The 20818-nt window shown below is 38.3% G+C and overlaps 2 protein-coding genes across 5 annotated transcripts in view; one reads left to right on the top strand and one right to left on the bottom strand.

Annotated features, from left to right (window-relative positions):
* The window catches only part of LOC126366205 (sorting nexin-25), a 278282-nt gene that overhangs the window by 11486 nt on the left and 245978 nt on the right, over window positions 1–20818 (top strand). For 2 of the 4 annotated variants that reach the window (XR_007566317.1, XR_007566318.1), the window contains exons 9-17: window positions 2539–2712; window positions 4548–4688; window positions 5894–6034; window positions 7040–7170; window positions 7407–7549; window positions 8422–8572; window positions 9292–9425; window positions 10635–10783; window positions 17384–18179. Coding sequence is in view for 2 of the 4 variants with exons in the window: in XM_050009215.1 (XP_049865172.1) it covers window positions 2539–2712; window positions 4548–4688; window positions 5894–6034; window positions 7040–7170; window positions 7407–7549; window positions 8422–8572; window positions 9292–9425; window positions 10635–10783; window positions 17384–17440 (1221 nt within the window). In the remaining 2 variants the exon portion in view is untranslated. Of the gene's footprint in view, window positions 1–2538; window positions 2713–4547; window positions 4689–5893; window positions 6035–7039; window positions 7171–7406; window positions 7550–8421; window positions 8573–9291; window positions 9426–9670; window positions 10412–10634; window positions 10784–17383; window positions 19479–20818 lie in introns of those variants that run through there. The other 2 variants (XM_050009215.1, XM_050009216.1) reach the window with 2 other exon arrangements.
* Window positions 12157–16076, bottom strand: LOC126366332 (vesicle-associated membrane protein 7-like). The gene is made up of 4 exons (XM_050009446.1): window positions 15451–16076; window positions 13826–14012; window positions 13344–13402; window positions 12157–12389 (listed from the first exon to the last, which is right to left on the bottom strand). The coding sequence occupies exons 1-4, from the start codon at window positions 15652–15654 to the stop codon at window positions 12177–12179; spliced, it is 663 nt and encodes a 220-aa protein (XP_049865403.1). The 5' UTR covers window positions 15655–16076; the 3' UTR covers window positions 12157–12176.

Below are 20818 nucleotides of genomic sequence, written 5' to 3'. Positions count from 1 at the left end.
CGAAATGCTCATACATTTTTTTATGAAACACTTCTGAGGCTGATTTTATACCATATGGCAAACGTAAAAATTTATACCTTCCAAACGCAGTGTTGAAAGTACACAAGTTAGTGCTGTCGGTGTGTAATTTTAGTTGCCAGAAACCATTTTTTGCATCCAATGTACTAAAATATTTGGATCCTGCCAGATTAGCAGTAATTTCATCTATTGTTGGCAAATGAAAATGTTCTCGCTTTATAGCTTTGTTTAGATCTTTCGGATCTAAACAAATTCTTAGATCCCCATTTGGCTTTCGTACCACCGTCATGCTATTCACCCAGTCGCTCGGCCCTTCCACTTTCGAAATAATCCCCTGCTTCTCCATATCCTGTAACTTTTTGTTTAAGCTGTCTTTAATAGCCAATGGTAATTTTCGTGGCGCATGTACTACAGGACGAACTGTTTCGTCAAGTCCAATCTTATATTCACCTGGCAAACAACCTACACCTTCAAAAATATCCGCATACTCTTTTAATATTTTCTTTTTATTTTCACTGTTTTCTATTTCACTTTTTACTGCCAACGTTAATTTAATTAAATTTAGTTCTTGACAGGAATGACATCCCAATATTGGAGGAGAAGTCACATCTGCTATGATAAAATCCAAAATGTAATCTAAGTCTTTATATTTTATTTTTAAATTGCATTTACCAATAACTTTAATATCACCACCCGAATACCCTCGCAGTCGAATAGATGTCTTGATGAGATCATCTTCGTCAATACCAATTTTTTGTAAATAACTACGAGGCAAGACATTTGTATCTGCACCCGTATCAATTTTAAACGATACCTCCGTATTGTTTATTGACAATCTCACACACCAGTTATTGTAAGGTTGATTAACATAATGGATTACCTGATCGGCGAAGTTATCCTCCTGCACCTCGTATACATTGCACACTCTTGAAAAATGATTCAGATTATTACATTTTAGACATCTTTTACCGTATGCCGGACAACCGTTATATTTATGACTCATACCGCACCTCTCACAGATAGATCGTACACCATTACGTTTCACCTCGTGTTGTTGTTTATTATTATAATTGTACGTTGACCGCGGCTGCATAGGCGTACGATAAACAGCTGACCGGGTGTGCGCGGTACTCGCGGGATAGGCAGGCGAGCGAGACGGCGGCGGCGGCGGCCGATGCGCGCGCGCTGCTCCTCGACCGCCCCGGCTCGAGCCAGCTCCACGGCGGGATACCCAGTACATTCTGTAGTCTTCATTTTCTTCTGTTCCATACCCGTCTACATTTCTACTGTCTACAGTATATGCGTTGTGTTCTACAAAATCCTTTTTTATCACTCCTGCTTGAACTTTAGACATTTGTGCGATGTTACATAAGTCCACCGATTTTTTTAAAGTCAAATCTGGTTCACGCAGTAAGCGTTCTCGCATAGCGTTTTCATGTATGCCACATATCAATCTGTCTCGTACCAGATCGTCACACAAAGTACCGAACTCACAGTTAGCAGCCAATTTCTTTAACTCGAATGCATATTGTTCTATAGATTCTCCATTTTGCTGATCGCGAGTGAAAAATCGATGACGGATCACAGTTATATTCTTTTTTAACAAAAAAAAATTATCAAATTTACTTATTAACGTTTTTAAGTCCGAAAATTTTTCACTAAATTGTTCGTATACCTCCCGACACTGTTCTCCAACTATGTGTAAAAATATATTTATTTGCACTTTTGGTCCTTTATTAGCAAGTTCACACGCCTCATAATAAATTAAAAATGCAGATTTCCATTTCATCCAATCTTTGGACACATTTCCCGAGGTTACATTTTCTAAATTATTCACATATGAAAACGGCGGTGGTGGTGGCAAAGTAGATTCCATTGCTTTGCGGTATTATCTTTAAAAATTATGTATTCATCTACACATTCCTATTAACGATTTTCACTTTTTTTTTTTTTTTAGTTCACTTGATCTGTATTACTTTACTTTTATACCACGGAATTTAGTTCTGACCCGACTGCGCCATGTCGAGTATGTAGGTATGTATTAAAACACCAGTGCTAGGATGACGACTGATTTATTCCACACAAGTAACTACCGACAATCATATTATTTACAAATACCCACACCATCTATTATGAACCATCAATGACCCATGGCGTCTGCCCGTGACAGGGTTAAACTATTCTGGGGGTCGTAAGCACACAAGAATTTGGGGTCCGTTTGGATGAGTAACTTTTTGAGAATAAAATGTTTAGTGGAAATTTTCGGTCCTTAGAGGCCCCTGATTGGGCACAGACCCGCAACATGGTTTCATATGAATTCCTTTTAAAAGTATATTGTTTTGCCCTTACCGTTTTTGATTAGGTCTATGAAACTGTCAGGAGTTTATTGTGCCGCTTCTCGCGAGTTATCGCTCCAAAGTGTTGATAAATAATCGTATTCTGGGATAAAATTACGGATAAGTATTTTCTACGAATCAGTCCTGCGTTGAAACTATTTTTTTATTGTTTCTGTTCATTTAGGCGTTAGCAGCCCTCCGCGCGTCGCTGAAGCCGGAGTCCCCAGCGCTGGCGATGCTAGCCAACGAGGTAGATCGCTTAGCGGGCGAGCAGATGAGGTTAGAGGCGCACCTGGCGCGGACAGACACGTGGGCCGACCACCTCGGCCGCTGGCGCGCCACTGTTCACAGCGCTGAGGTAACTACATATACCCATTGGTAAACAGCTGCCGTAGATTGAACACATTCAGACATACACACAGACATACACACAGACATACACACAGACATACATACATACATACAGACATACACACAGACGTACATACAGACATACACACAGACATACACCCAGTCATACATACAAACATACATACATACAAACATACATACACACAGACATACTTACAGACATACACACAGACATACGTACAGACATACATACAGATATACACACAGACATACTTACAGGCATACACACAGACATACTTACAGACATACACACAGATATACATACAGACATACACACAGACATACATACAGACATACACACAGACATACATACATACATACAGACATACACAGACATACACAGACATACACAGACATACACAGACATACACAGACATACACACAGACGTACATACAGACATACACACAGACATACACCCAGTCATACATACAAACATATATACACACAGACATACTTACAGACATACACACAGATATACACACAGACATACACACAGACATACATACAGACATACACACAGACGTACATACAGACATACACCCAGTCATACATACAAACATACATACATACAAACATACATACACACAGACATACTTACAGACATACACACAGATATACACACAGACATACTTACAGACATACACACAGACATACGTACAGACATACATACAGATATACACACAGACATACTTACAGGCATACACACAGACATACTTACAGACATACACACAGATATACATACAGACATACACACAGACATACACACAGACATACATACAGACATACACACAGACATACATACATACATACAGACATACACAGACATACACAGACATACACAGACATACACACAGACGTACATACAGACATACACACAGACATACACCCAGTCATACATACAAACATATATACACACAGACATACTTACAGACATACACACAGATATACACACAGACATACACACAGACATACGTACAGACATACACACATACATACATACAGACATACACACAGACATACACACAGATATACACATAGACATACATACACATAGACATACACACAGACATATATACATTAACGCCTATTTCCCACCGGGGTAAGCAGAGGCTATGAAATTCCATTTGCTTCGTACCTAACACACTTCTCTTCCTTCCTCCACATTCATCAATCGTATCATACACGCACGCCGGTTCAGAGTAGAACGTACTAAACCTTTTCCAAGAACATCTCTTCTAAGTCTGCCTCTGCCAGCCCTATGCTTTTTAGATTGAACACAAACGCTCAAAAAGTTGGACGAAAAGTTAGTGCACAAATAGCGATGCGTGCTCTAACTTTCCGCAGTGCGCCATTAGCCTGCCAATTGTCAATAAGGGACCGACCGTGAAATAAATAGTGTAACAGAAACTAAGAAAGACGATTACGACATCACATTAAAAACCTCAAACAGCATATCTCCACTATTTAATGGATGTTATTATACATATAAACCTTCCTCTTGAATCACTCTATCTATTAAAATAAACCGCATCAAAATCTGTTGCGTAGTTTTAAAGATTTAAGCGTACAGTCATGAGCAATATAATGTACCCACTTTAGGACTCTGTCGCACTAACATATTTGACATTTAGTAAAATTTACAGTTCAATTTGTCAAAAAAGTTAATGTGACATGGTACCAAAGTGTATACATATTAATGCTCGTGACCGTACATAGGGATATAGGGACAGAAAAAGCGACTTTGTTTTATACTATGTAGTGATGATAACGTCTTGCTGCAGGTGATAGAGGAGTCGAAGCCTCCGCAGTTCGTGATCGTGGTGCACATGGCGGAGTCCCCCGCGCCCCCTGGCGGCGCCGACGAGCGGCCCGAGCACATCTCCACCGGCTGGGTGCTGCTGCGGACGCTTAACGAGTTCCAGGTACCCGGCACATAAATATAACCCGAACGAATCACGGAGAGTTGTTTCACTGTTTCGCACATATAGTTCTTAAAAGTCATAAATGCCAAAAAATCTGAAATTGAATTAACTTAGTAATTAACGTAGATATGGCAAAACGAAAATCGTAAAGTTGATGGTAGGGCTGGCAAAGGAAGACCGAGAAGGACTTACGATGACCAAATTGGAGATGTCCTTAGAAAAGGTTCAATACGAACTACTCTGAACCGGCGTGCGTGTATGAAGCGATTCATGAATGTGGAGGAAGCAAGAGAAGTGTGTCAGGATCGAAGCAAATGGAATTCTATAGTCTCTGCTTACCCCGGTGGGAAATAGGCGTGAGTTTATGTATGTATGTATGTAAAAATCGTTAAAGCGCTCTACTGTAAAATTTAAAAAAATACATTTATGACCTTAAAGAACTAGATGTGCGGTTTGTATCACGGAATAGATGAAAAAGGTTGGAAGGGCCAAGTGAGCGCGCGCGCGCCATGCATGTATGAGCGTACTTCATATTTGCACTCCACTCGTCCGCAAGCTTTACGACCCACGGAGCTCCGTGATAATACATTAAAACTAGTGATGTTCCGAATATCCGTATCCGTATCCGCGGATATCCGAGATAAAAGAAAAATCCGTATTCGTATCCGTGTCCGTTACTTTTCACGCGGATCTTTTACGGATCTTTTTCAGGTGATTAAGTAGAATTATTAAATAAAAAACTATAAAATTCCACTCAGATTGTTTTTATTTCTTAAAATCAAATATTTGGCACCTTTATATTGCAAAAAATTAGATAGATACATCTTTATAATGAAAGCAAGATAAAATATCACTTTTATAATAATGAAATAACTAAAACTTTAATCTTTTTTTTTTATTTTTAACGATCCGGCACATCACTAATTAAAACGTCATTACCGGTAAAGTGGCTATGGGATTTGAGAAGCAGTAGAACTAGTTGGAAACTGGCCTATTTGACGTTTCGATAATTGGGCCTTTTCGTCTTAATCAGAAGTAATAACCCTTCACGTGTTGCTGTTGCAGTTTCTTGTCATTTCTTCTCCTCAGCCATACGACCTTGCGAAATGACGTAAATTCAAAAATGTTAAATTGACCTTCAACAAGTTTATCCATGATAATTACGTTGAATAAATGATTCTGATTTCTGATTTCGTGTTTTTCAGGAGCTACATAGAAAACTGCGGCCTATGTGTGCAGAGCTGAAAAACTTGGAGCTGCCGTCCAACTCGTTCAAATTCCTATTCGGGAAAAATGATAAAAACTCACTAGAAAAGGCCAAAATTTTGATACAGAAATATTTAGAAGTAAGTTGTTGGACATAGTTTATCTCTCATATACAGGATGTTAGTGACATCGTAATGAAAACTTTGAGGGAAGATTCAGACCATGATTCTGAATTGATATCAAGGGGAATTTTCCATGGCAAAATTCATGACTTTTTTGGAGGGGATTAAAGAAAGCTCACATTGTTGCATTTCATCTAAAAATGAAATTTGCGGATATTAAAATGAGTGCACAATGTCGACAACAGTCAAAAAGAAATATTGTTTTTTAGATGAATCGTGTCAATGTGTCTTTTTTCTTTCTTATCCTGCCATTACATTGTATTTTTGAATAATTACGTAGCCGAGTAATGAGAATCTCGACAGCGCGATATATATTACTAGCTTTTGCCCGCGGCTTCGTCCGCGTGGCGTGTTATAAAAGAGAGATCTTTGTGTGTGTGGGAGTGCATATCAAATTTCAAGCATCTAACTTATGTAGTTTAGATTTTTTCATACATTTTTTTTCCCGCTAACTCCCATTTTTTAAAATACAGCCATAACTAAACTTTATATTTACTAAAGTATGCATGCATGCTAGATTGAAAACATCTATCTTACGCGGTTTCGATTTTTTCATACAAATGTTTCTTCCCGCTAACTCCCGTTTCCGTGGGAATTTTGCAATATCCTGTTGCAACTAAGCTTTAAGTTAACTAAGGTACCTGCATGCCAAATTTCAAGCGTTTAACTTAAGCGGTTTAGATTTTTTATACAGAAGGATTTTCCCGTTAATTCCCGTTCCCGTGGGAATTCCGGGAATTCCCTTCTTAGTGCACCTCTACGGTACCTAAGCTACGTCCCTTCCAAATTTCAAGTGCCTACGTTTAGCCGTTTAGGCTTTGGGTTGATATGTCAGTCAGTCAGTGTCTCCTTTTATATATTTAGAAGATTTTTGGGGATCGTAGCCTGAAAACGCCTTCATTGCTTGAATATGGCCTTTTTACACCAACAGAACACCTCTAATAGTTGTATTGTGGTTTCCAGTTTGTTTTAGAAGACGACCGACTGAACCAAAGCGAAGCTTTATATACATTCCTCAACCCCAGCTCGGAGTATTTGAAACAGGGAGACTTACCAAAGAAGAATAAGTTCTCTTTTTCTACGTTATTCAAAAGGTAATAAAGACGCAAAAACACTTTGTAAGACTGTCCTTTTCGTAAGGATTGTACAGGCTTGAATCTCCCGATTGTCCGAAAAAATAAGATGATTCCGTGCTGCGTGGGCACGTTCAGCCCGGCTATTAGCCGTAAAAACACCTCCACCAACCCGCAGTGGAGCAGCGTGGTGGAGTATATACTTCATACCACCTACGGTTGATAATGATTAACTAGATTTAAAATATAATTTGCAGCACAAGCAGTGAAGCGACGACGCGGTCGTCCCAGGAGCGAGAGGCGTTTGCGCATCTGTCGGCCGACGAGGACGAGATATCTCTGTACCTGGACGGCAACGGCGCAGACGCAGCTAACAAGAATGTTGCTGGTGCTATGAAAGGTGAGTTGCTATACAAAAATAAGCAAAATGCTAATTATCTTCTTTATTAAAATTAAAAATGTAATAAAAGTAAAAATAAACTTCATTACACTCATGCTGTCTGTATCTTTGAATGAATGAACAAATGAATGACGCCATTTATTAAAATCAAGTTTTTTGGCTATCAGAAAAACCCAGAGGTAGGCGCCCGATACAAATCGGTGGGCGGAGATTTACCGTTCTATACGTAGTATTATTCTTTGTTTAGTCTAAATGGTTGTAAGCCGTTAAAAAGTAAGGAGGAGCGCGCGTATTGTCTGCTTCGCTCGCACTTAAACAATGTTTTTTTGTAAGGAGTGTCTGGCGTGTAGAGTTACAAAAATACATTCATAATCTAACATTCTAAACATTCATAAAAAAACATTCGCATACTGGAGATTTTTTTTGTCTTCTTCTATCGTGTGGGTTGTAAGGTGAATTACCAACCTCATCAACCCTGGTGTCAGGGTTATTATTGAGCCGCCAAAGGCCCCTGACATGGCTCATGTAACGACTACTTACTTACATCAGTAAATAGTAACCGGGACCAACGGCTTAACGTGCCTTCCGAAGCACGGATTATTTTACTTTTTGGACAATCAGGTAATCAGCCTGTAATGTCTTAACCAAACTAGGGATCACAAAGTGATTTTTGTGATATGTCCCCACCGAGATTCGAACCTGGGACCTCCGGATCGTCCTCCTCCTTCGTCGATCGTCTGTGAGTCCAACGCTCAGCCACTGGACCACGGAGGCCGTTTTTTTTTTTATAATCACTCCGATTATTCACATCGTAAAAAATGAATATTACTACAAAACATGATTGGTTGTTACTAAATAATTTTGTTTACCAGGTGTGGGTGGTCTAAGCGAAGAGCGAGACAGCATAGCGGAGCCGCTGTACGCGCTCTTAAGCGAAGTGTTCGACATGCGCGGCGTGTTCCGCTGGCTGCGCAAGACGCTCGTCACCTTCGTGCAGATCACTTATGGCAGGACCATCAACAGGTTAGCTCAAACGCGATTTTTGATGAAGAGCATCTCCTATAACTAGATGCCGCAACAAACATTCCGTACAAGTTTCGTAACATTTGGCTACGCTGAGCACACATGTCTTGGGCTGGGATCTAATTCAAAACAATTTTTTTTGTACTTATTTTTAGTGTTGTAATCCTAACCTGTTTTGTGAGCCAAATAAATAAAATAATATAAATCTTACAATCCTAGATTAGATTTTGAACATTCGCCTACACTCGATTCAGTTGCGTTTACAATGTCAAACGAAGCGGTAATACTGCTAAGCTTTGCAATCTGCGTTAAAGACGTTAGGTCTAGTCTGTAATCGTTTCTATGCGCAATAAAGAAAATATTGTATTTGTCTATGGTATCTATAAAAAGGAGAAGAGTTAGTCCGTCATATGAACGAGCATTTCCACTGCCACATGTGACATGTTTCATTCCACTTTCACGACTAAATGGCTTAACCTGTTTTGGATATTTGTACAAATTACCAATAAGTTTATTTGCTGCAACATAGTCATACAATACACGATGTTCGTTTGTGGATATTGCAAGTAGATAAATCACCGGAACAGCATAGTGTTCAAGAACTATAGTTCTTGTGGAATAACGTCTACACCGATACTGCTCGTGGGTTAATGCGTGACATTCCAACACTACAAACAACCACAATACTACTACAACTTATCCAACATTACGTCTTCCAGACAGATCAAGGAGACGATATCGTGGCTGTTCTCGGAGCAGATGCTGCACTACTACACCAGTGTGGTGCTCAAGTCGTGGTGGCCGGGCGGCGTGCTCAGCGAGACAACTACCAATAGGAACTTTCAGGATAAAGGTATAAAATACACCACGTATTATATGATCAAATAAACACATAACGGTGGTTGTAATTTATTCGCGTATTTGTACGAATACATACGCAAACGCGTTAATTTAATTACATTATACGTCCACGCAGGAACGATCCCAAAATGTACCTGCACGGGAAAACCCTCCCGCCCGCCGCCGCCGGCTGTCCTGCCTCGACAGGACCCTAGACTTTCTTCTGAGTTCTCAAAATGTTTTGTAATACTATTTCAGTAATTTGGGTGCCTAATATTGGTTCGTCAAGCATCTTTGTCTTCTAAGTTAGTCACTGACCATTTATAAAAACTAGGAATGGGAATGGACCTAGAATTGAGCCTGAACACCGTGGCCAACAACCCTCTGAACGGAGTCACTCTCGTACGATTCCAAGAAAGCAATGGTGTTATCGGCTATTCCATAGTGATGAAGTTTCGCGATCAAGATACCATCAAAAACACAAGAGGCAAGATCACAAAAGTCATCAATAGCATCTTTGTGCATACATTATAAACTCATGCCTATTTCCTGTCGGTGGTATTTTTGTTTACCGTATTAACCCGTATTTAACGTGTGTGTGGGACCGAATAAAAAACATATAACACACTTAACTTTTTCTCTTCCCAGGCATGTCGTAAAATCCCACAGTGGGATTGTGTCCTTACTAACACGATGAACCTAATCAAAATAATGATGGACTAATATTGCCCATAGCAATAGGCTGATTCCTTCTCACCAGAAGGTTAATCATATTCCATCTTAGGACTTCGTATAAGCAGTGGCTGCAAGTTGAGGTCTAATGATGACTTATGGTTCTGCCCACCCCATTAGGGATTACGGGCGTGAGTTTATGTCGCTATGTTAACGTTGCTCGGTGAGGTATGGGTACTTAGTTCATCTTGTTCATCTTAGTTCCTGTACTGTCTAATTTCTTTGTGTGTTTCTTTCTGTGTTCTATTGTGTACAAATAAATAAATAAATAATCTTGCAATGGATGTACAGTCATGCATGAGCAATAACATGTACTCACTTTAGAACCCTGTCGCACTGTCATATTTGACATTTAATGAGACTTACGGTTTAATTTGTCAAAAATGTTAATGTGACATATTAGTATTCGTGACCGTACCTCTACAATTGGGATATGGTCGTGAGCTTATGTTATGTGTTGTTATGTTAACGTGTTCCCCGCGCCCGCCAGAGCACACGGTGACGCTGGCGCGGCAGCAGCTGTGTGACGCGGTGTGTGACGCGCTGGCGTCGCTGGTGGGCGAGCAGGCGGCCGCGCGCGGCGCCAACAAGCTCTTCCACACGCTGCAACACACCACGCACAACAAGCAGCTCTTCTATGTAAGTATCTTCTTCCCACTCCTACTATTCAGACCAGACAAGGCCGATCAATCAATATCGGTATCTCCCAAGCGTCATCCTAACCTAAAAGTGGAAAAGGTCCAGTTCTTTACAGAAGCTACTCTAAGGGAATACCAGCCCAATTGGGCATTTGACTGAGTCAAAGAGAAATTATAAAATGCTAATCTAGAAATAGAAGCCAGTGTACAACAATGAATCTCATTTTACTTTTCGACTTATTTTCGAATTTTATTTATGAATTTAGCAACAATGAGTACGACGTTTGACCGCTTTTATTGGTGACGTGACAGGAGAGTATTTTCGCACAAACTCTAAAGAAAACTTTCGTTTTGACGTCTCCTAAAAAGTTACTCTTGATTAGGTTGTCAAGTAACCAATTACAAGTCAAGTCACATATTTCCGAAAATACATTTCTCGGGAATGTGGGATACGGTTTTCCTTCGCCGTTTCGGTTCGACCATGTCATTTTGAATCCAGAAAAAAAGGAATAGCGTTAAGCTTAGTCTTCACTAGGCGGCATTTGTCGAGCATGTACAATAATATCCACACATATTATTACACCACAGATATATAAAAAATAATACTTGTGTGTGAGTTAATTGGCGTAAAATGCACGACGACCCTAGTCAGTCTTCAGAAAATCTGACAGCGTTGAATCATAATATGATGGACGTATTTCGGCCACTAATTTTTAATTTGTAGTGTCGTCTTTAAAGCGTGATGTGACAGCTAATAGACGCGATCTAAATTATCAAAAGGTGTCCAGTAGGAAACGTCTTTGTTCTAGATCATTCTACATTACGTGCATCAGGGGGGGTTAAAAGGTCACATCGAAGCAATTCATCTAAAAACAAAAATTGCAATTTCACATTTGCGCATATAAAATTAAGTGCGCAATGCAAACAAATATCAAATAACATTAAATTTTTTTAGATGAATTGCTTTGATGTGGCCTTTTTAACACCCCTTTTACCGCCCGTGAAGGGAAAACCAGCCCAATACAGGTTAGGTCACATGCCATGAATGTGGGTTTCCTCATGATGTTTTCCTTCACCGCTGAACACGTGGTAATCATTTATGGTTCAAACATGAATTCGAAAACAAATCATTGGTTTAGGTCTGTGCTGGGTTCGAACCTGCGACCTCAAAGTGAGAGGCAAGCATTCTACCAACCGGGCAACCGCGGCTACCATGCTATCGGGGATAGCGCTAGATAAAATATCAAACACCCTCATTATGAACCATATAATCGATCATAAAATAAATCTAGTATGACATTATGGTTTCTTTGGCAGTGTGGTATTGCCACAGCGACCCAGGAGAGTTTTAGGGGAGAATAAAAAATAATGCTGTATAATTCAAAAGCTAAGAACTAATCGTTTTTACTTTTAGTAAATTTTAAAATTAAAAGTACACAAATACATGCTACTGATACTAAATATATCGGTCCTGAGGAAGACATAACTAACCACAAAAGCACAAGTATCACAGTTATAATAATATAGAAGAAATATCTAGAGGTTCTTTTACATTCTATGTTATCTATTGACGGTGTGTAAGAAGTTTCTCCCACGAGGGTGGTGGTCTGAAAAGAAAAATAAAAAAGACTGATACAAACATTGCGAAGCATGTGCCCCGCACGCCGCATGCTGTGAAATATGAGCGAAGCATATGCCTCGCCACGAATATCATGGTACGCATTGCGGGGCACGCGGCGCATGGCGCGCACGATGTTGGCGTCAGATCTGGCAACCCCCGTTGCCTAGGTATTGTTGGTTATATGGCGCATAGCAACTGGGGTGTTAAGTAAGGTTTTTTACATTATTATTTTTGTGATCTTTTACTCTTTATTATACGTTAATACTGAGTTGGTCATCTTTGATTTCGCTCGTTAGCACGCGGCACATGCCTTGCATTGTTTGCATCCGGCTTTAGGTATACAATACATACACATCTTTTAACTTCTAACAGCTATTATATTACATACATAAACAGCCTATACTTGTCCCACTCATGTCATGGGAGCAAGCTACAGAGAGGAGTGGAAATCTGTTATTCGAGCCCTACATCCCAACAAAAAAATAAGAAAATACGTCCGTACGTACGTGGATAAACGGATAAGAAGATACGTCCTACTGCTGGGCACAGGCGTCCCCTTAATTAACTGGAGGGGGCATGGAGTATACTCCACCACGCTGTCCCAATGCGGGTTAGTGGAACGGCTTTTACCACATACAAATCAACATGATTCGCAATATACACGAGCTCATTCCACCCTTTTATCATTGGACTTCCAGACGTACCCCTATTTGGTGGATATCCCAACTATTCGCACAAAGCGCTTCGCATCGTCCTTCATTGTGCGCACTGCTAAAGAGTGGAATTCTCTGCCGTCTTCTGTATTTCCGAATGCATATAACCCGAGTGCTTTCAAGGCCAGAGTGAACATGCACCTTCCGGCATCTTAGACCTCGACCTTCGCGCAAGTCTGGGGCCAAGAGCAAACCCATCAAAGGAAAAAAATAATAATGGAATTTACACTGTATCTCAATTCTTCAGGATTGTTTACGAAGAGTATTTTCCCGCCGAGGATGGAGTCTGAAAATGAAAATAATATTTATACAAACACTGAAATCCAATGTCTTTATGTATGCACTATGCAATAAAAAACAAAAAATAACAAGATGTTTACTATACAAGTATTTAAAATAAAAACTAAATATCGCCAAGGAGACTTGACGCGCCGAATCAAATTGAAAATCGGAATAGTTAACTATTTTTTTAAATTATTGACCAAATTGTTTATACATCAAAGTATACATCTCCAAAATTAATTAATTAAATCCATGCGCATTTATTTTTGAAATTCGATTATTATACAATCATTAAATATTCTACAAACATATCAACTACGGCTTCGGGTCGGATTACTACAGATGTGAACGATTTTTCAAAAAATGAAGCAGTTTTTTTTAAATAACTTTTAACGAAAGTTTTTTTTTAAAACAAATCAATACCTACCACTGCATCCTACACCGATGGTATTCAGTTCATCGAGCTCGCCCTTCCTTATCATAATAGTGTTGTAGTCTTCGCTATATCGATACATCTCATCGGAGAGGACTTGGCAGAAAGCAGACCCTTGCCTTCTTGTGAACCGTCGCTTTATTTCGTTCAGAAACAGGAATGCTCTGGACCGTTGACATATCTACGGAAATGACGAAGAATATAATTATCACACATCACTAATTTAAGAGACACGCTCATGTCGATGTAGCATTCTCCGTGCTACTTTTTAGGGAAAAATAGAGCAGTGGTTTCCCTCTTGCCTTCTGCCCCATAGTACTCTAACCAGATTTTTGAAAGTTGATGAAGTTACAGTCCCACCAAAATTTGAAAGTTTTCTCCTAGCAGATTATTCTCACAATGAGTGCAGAATACTTCTGTTTGTGAGTCTCGATGCAAGACAAATCTTAAAAACAGCAAAACATGTGTTTGGTGATGGCACATTTAAAGCGCGATACCGCCTTTTACACAGCTATATACACTTCGTGTAGACATCGGAAGTTCCGATGAAACAAATAGCATTGTGCCTGTTGTTTATAAAAAAAATAAACAAAGGAAATGGCTCCAGCCTCCGAAAACAATTTATTGAAGACAGAAAACTAATTCAAGAAATCACATGAAGAAAAATTTCATTTGACCAGGCTGTATGGCTATGTTCCTTTGCCTGCTCCTTCTCGGGGCAAATTTAACCAAAAAAAATGTTTATTGCCTACTTCCGAATAAAAAAAAGGAAACTTACAAGATCATGCTTCAACTCATAAAGAGTCGTGTACCGGAATTCAACCCAAATACATTTACTACAGAATTTGAAGCTAGTGCAATGCAAGCTATTGCAGATGTTTTCCCTTTGGTTAAGATACAGGGATGTCTTTTCCATTTTTTTTTCGATCATTAAATACATTAATCAGGTAATATGTTTATTTTTAGTCGCATAACGTCAAGGTTTGTTTGTGTTGGAGTTCACACAGCGCATGCGGTCAGAGTTAATGTCGGAGATATTTCACACCACCTGTTACCATATGTTACGTGTCTTTGCTCAGTTTTCACTATACCTGAGGCCCGTTTCATAAATTGTAAATTACAATGATAATTTGGTTTGGACAATACATACATAAACTCACGCCTATTTCCCACTGTGGTAAGCAGAGACCACTTAATTCCACTTGCTTGCATTATAAATTGAATTTGGTTTTCATTATGTAGCTAATTAAACCTGCAAAAATCAAAGAGCAAAAGTGCAGTCAGTTAGTCCAGCGAATTATTTGTGGTGAAATATTGTACCATTAGTTGTCATAAATATAAAATGTATATTTTTGTAAGTTGTTTTTGGTCTATTGCAGAAACGACATGTAACCAGGAGGTCTTAAGTGCTATATTACTATAATTATATAAGTATTACTTTGCAAGAAACTGACTGGACTTTTGCACCTTACCTATCATACATCGAAAAGTCGTTGTGTTTTATGAAATTTCTTATAGCCAACGAAAATAAAAAATCCACTTGATATTAACCCAGAATCATGGTTTAAATTATCCCCTTCAGTATTCGTTACGATGTCACTAACACCCTGTATACTTACTTTATCAGTAATGCAGAAATAAAAGTGATCGCGTTCAGCAATAAAATGAAACAAGTAACGTCCATGAGAATACGTCATCTTTTGATTTGTAGGTGGAAGTTTTGTGAGCACTTCTTCCGCGATCTCCATAAAGTTACCGTCACACGACGCGTATTTTGATAGAAACTTCTTTTTGTACGCCACTGCACTGAATAGGATCGGCATTGTGACACTTTTAAACACTTTCACAGATAAAAAACCTCAAGTCACCATTTAAACTTTTTAGAAACACATGGCACATAAATCAGCCTATTTATTTGACAAAGCTATATATTTTTAATTCATTTTAAAAATCGAAACACTTTTGAAAAATCACCATTCAGAATTAAAAACCTTTTATTTTTTAATTCCAACTTTTGTCCAATAATCGTTAAGAAATATAAACTTGCGAGGTGATTAAATCTTTTATGATGAGAAGTGTATTTTATTGGCTTTTAATAAGTCTTATTATAAGCATTTACTGACTAAATCACAGATTCTTTATTCATTGTCTCAAATCACATTTCACTTCCCGCGTTTTGACCTGTACTGGGCCGTATATCAAACGCAAATAAACCGAGACGGTATAAATGCCGGCGCCCACGCATTCAATCTGAGTGCTCTCGGAACTCCGAGTATCATATACATATCACGCGATGGCCGTTCTATAATTATTACCTTGTCGGCTGCTAAAAACACGTTACGCTAAAAGTGTCGCTTGCAATAATTGATCGATGATGGGGGCCGCAAGTGTATCCACACTCTGACGTTTGGATGCGGAATGTGTGGTGGGTTACAAAGGTTAATGTGCTTTTGAGCTGGATAATTTGATTACCTACATTTTTCTTCTTTCTTTTACTTTTCCGGCTAACGTCTGACATAAAACAAGTTTGAAAACTACACGCTCCAAAAAAATGTGAAACTAGAATTTTTTTTTTTTGTCATGTTTAGCAGATAGCTTGATAGATTGGAGATGTCCTTAGAAAAGGTTCAATACGATCTACTCTGAACCGGCGTGCGTGTATGAAGCGATTGATGAATGTGGAGGAAGCAAGAGAAGTGTGTCAGGATCGAAGCAAATGGAATTCTATAGTCTCTGCTTACCCCGGTGGGAAATAGGCGTGAGTTTATGTATGTATGTTTAGCAGATAGCCGTGGTCGAATGGCAAAGCTCACGCGTTTCATTCGACGGTTTTCAATGCATTTGTGAGAAAAAAAATAACACATTTCCAAATTATAGTGTTTGTGAAAACAGGCAACAGTGGTGGCGATTCTTTTTTCTATTATCTGTGGTAGAATTAGCATTGCGCGCGCAGATAGAAAGGGAGGCACACTGGAGCAGCTAAACCATAAAAATATATGAAACTGAATAAAATTATGTAAATTAATGTTAATTTTTTAACAAAAATAATTGGTTTTTATAAATGAAATGTTTATTTATGTCTCGCTACTGTTGAGTGTGCTTAAATGTTGACAGTTCCCCATACTATTTGAGTAAACATACAAATTGTTTTGGTTATATTTTTATACTTTAACCCTTTGGGCAGCGTTTAATTGCATAATAATAGTGTTATATTTATTTCCTAAGGATCGGAAAGTCGAACATTTACAACACATTTACAACATACTTACATACACTTAACACACATACATACATACTTAATAACATACTTACACATACATACTTATTTTCAAGAAAGACTGCCTTTTTGCAACTGGCTGTTTTTCTTTTTCGTAATTCATCCTTCAGACGGGATACACTCCATTTGCTCCACATTTTACAGCAATTTATCACGAATTTTATGGTGAGCTGGACAGGCTGGAGAACTGTCATAATTTAGAACCACTCATCAGTGCTGCCGCCTACATTTGAGCTTCTAGTTTTTGTCCTCATTGGGTCGTTGTTTTGTTTCAGGAACTATTTGAGCTGGTCCTACTGGAGGTATTCCCTGAGCTCAAGCGCTATCATTGAAGCGACGTAGGCAAGAGAAGGTTGACAATAGATATATCAAGATTGTATAAAACTTACAGGGATTATGGCCACAATTCTTCCCCTACATTTTGATACTCCGATGAGCATTCCTTTTTTCTACTCTCTATTTCGACTGAAATGTTTTAAAGTAATGCATAATTTTAAGTCTTATAATTTAGCAATATAATTGCTATGATCTCTTTATGTGTTGCCATACCGCGCCCGGTGATGTTTTAGATTAATTATCTAAAGTTCTTATGTGAGTTCACTAGGTGCCAAAGGTTGCACTATTTGTTGTGCTTTTAACTACGTAACACGAAATGTAAGGCTTCGTGCAGACTCAGCGAATGTGTCGCGAATGCGCCAAATGTGCGCAAATACAGTAAAGCCTCATATCCACTAGGCAACAACTACCGCGCAACACGTAACGCTCAACATTTACGGCAACGTTGCACAACAACGCGCGACGTTGCCAGCTGAATCGCAACATGTAATGTTACCTACTGAGTAAATATAGGCTGGTAGTGACATCGTAACGAATACTGAGGGAGATGATTCGGATTATGATTCTGAGTTAATATGTGGAATTATCCGTCGGAAAATTCATGTTTTTATTTTTTGTTTTTTAAAATTATTTTCAATTCTATACTTTTGCTATGGAAAATTCCACTTGATATTAACTCAGAATAATGAGCTGAATCATCCCTCTCAGTATTTGTTACGATGTCACTTACACCCCGTACAAGTACATACAGATAGCCAAACAAGTAGGTATGGGTGTTAGAGACAACGTAACGAATAATGAGGGGGATGGTTCAGACCATGATTCTGAGTTGATATCAAGTGGAATTTCCTGTCGGATTTTTTTTGTTTTTTTAAATTATTTTCAGTTCCATACTTTTGCGGCGGAAAATTCCACTTGATATCAACTCAGAATCATGGTCTGAATCATCCCTCAAAGTTTTCGTTACGATGTCACTAACACCCTGCATATATCTGAAAAAAAAGCTGCCAATGTCCTTTCTATTAAAGAGTTTTTACCGGCACATCACTGGTCATGCACGAAGTTCTCGAGGCTGTCGAAGACAGACGTATTCCTGTCTGTTTTAAAGTCTCATACTTACATCAGTACCAGTTGTATAATAAATTAATGACTTATGTACCTGAAAGCTATTTTTAAATGAATCTCTGTAGTTTATTATGTTTATATTTAAAAAGAAATCGATTCTAGTCTTCTTAATTTCTCTTAAATGAGTTCGTTGTATTATAGCGTTGTGTAAGGTATTTTATGTTTGCCTTTGGCTGTGGTATAAGGTGCACTAAGCAATTGTTACGTAAAAGCACTAAATCTTGGAATTTCATATATTTATGTATTTTCTAATGTTGAAATCGTGAATTGTATATTTTTATAAACTTAACAAGACGTGGTCTAAAATTCTCGAATTTCGTTTTAATCTCACGAAAATCAAATTGCTTAAGTATTTAATTAGATAAAATAAGTGTAAATAATGTTAGTGTTAATGTATTGGAATAAAATGTAGTAAATAAATATTATACTTTTTAATAACTTTCATGGCATTTGAAGGGGGAAACTGCCCACCAAATCGTCACTGACTTAGCTAACTGCCGTATCTGAGATTTTTAGCGAATCTGATTTACACCTTTTGTTATTGGCAATAAGACAAATTATTTTAGCAAAAAACTGCAGATACGTCAGTTTGCAAAGTCAGCCACGAAATATTATAGATATGATTGTTCGTCGTGGTTTCTAATATTGTGAATTGTTGTTAAACTATCCTCTGTGTAAAATATACTTAATTTTGTTCATAATATCTCCGTAATATACTTAAACCTATGCTTAAGTACGTACCAAATTCAGATATATTTTGAATAGCCCGTTTTTACTTTGTATCAGAATCTTTGGAGCTACTTACTGTTTGTTAAAATATACGAATGTTGACTAGTCTAACAAGCTGTACGTAACGCATTCTGTGTTAACATGTTAAGGCAAATAAAGTATTATATGTATTTTATACAATATTTTATTTAACCTGCAGGCCTAGTACTATGTAAGCGAGACGCGACGCGACGCGACACAAAATAAGGTCTTGGAAATATCTTATTATTGTATATTGCTTTATAGAAGAGGCAAAACAGAGAAAAAACATATACCTATTTTAACAATTAATGAGAAAATTGTAATTTTTAATATCATTTGTGTGAAATTGTGTGACGTATTTTTCATATTATTATTCAAGTCGCGAGCAAGTAGATGCGTGAACAAGGAACCTTAACTCGTCGTGAGTTAATAAAAATAATTGAATATGAAAAATACGTCACACAATTTCCCACAAATGATGTTAAAAACTTACAATTTTCTCATTAATTGTTAAAATAGGTATATGTTTTTTCTTTGTTTTGCCTCTTCTATAAAACAATATACAATAATAAGATATTTCCAAGACCTTATTTTGTGTCGCGTCGCGTTGCGTCAAATTTGACAGACGTCAAATTTGACAACTCGCACTTTGACATTTATTCGCTCTACTCGCGCAGTTAGTGTGCTAGGTCTGCTGAAAATATGATTAATATAATACACTTCTCATCAAAAAAATCGAAACACCTTGCAAGTTTACGTTTTGTCAGGATTATCAGAAAAATGTGTACATTTAGGAATAAATGTTAAATGTCGTTTAATAGTGAGTAATATGAGCTTATCAAATCTTAATGTTAATGTTCTAAATTTAAATGAATTTTTCATAGGTTTCGTATTTTGTTAAATGAGTCATTTTTATTCCGTATGGAGTATAAAGGAAATGGATAAAACAACACACGTAAATGAAAAAAAAAGCTAAAAAACGTTTATTTAATAACTTGTATTCCCCCCCCGAGCTCTAATTACTGCTTCCATACGGTTCTTCATCGATCGGATGAGAGTCACGATCACATGCTGTGGTATATTGTCCCATTCCTCTTGGATTGCATCTTGCAGCTGGCTAAGTGTTTCTGGGGCAGGATCTCTTGCTCGAATTCGTCTCTTTAATTCATCCCACAGATGTTCAATGGGATTCATGTCCGGGCTTCTTGCTGGCCATTCCATAATAGAGATATCAACTTCGTTAAGATAATCTCGTACGACGCCCGCGGTGTGAGCCCTTGCATTGTCGTGCATGAATATGAAGCCGTTGCCAATAAAATGTGCATAGGGCATCACATGAGGCTCGAGACACTCTTCGACGTACCGATGACAGTTTAGTGCAGGCAGACGTGGCCCAGACACGAAAGCAAGCTCTGTCTTACCGTCGGCGCTGATTCCTCCCCAAACCGTCCACGAACCGCCACCATAGCTGACCTTTTCTTCAATGCAGCATTGTGCAT

Source organism: Pectinophora gossypiella, chromosome 4 (assembly GCF_024362695.1).
Source record: "Pectinophora gossypiella chromosome 4, ilPecGoss1.1, whole genome shotgun sequence".
Lineage (NCBI taxonomy): Eukaryota > Metazoa > Arthropoda > Insecta > Lepidoptera > Gelechiidae > Pectinophora > Pectinophora gossypiella.
Note: the sequence above shows the minus strand (reverse complement) of the source record. Positions and strands in the feature narration are given on the sequence as shown.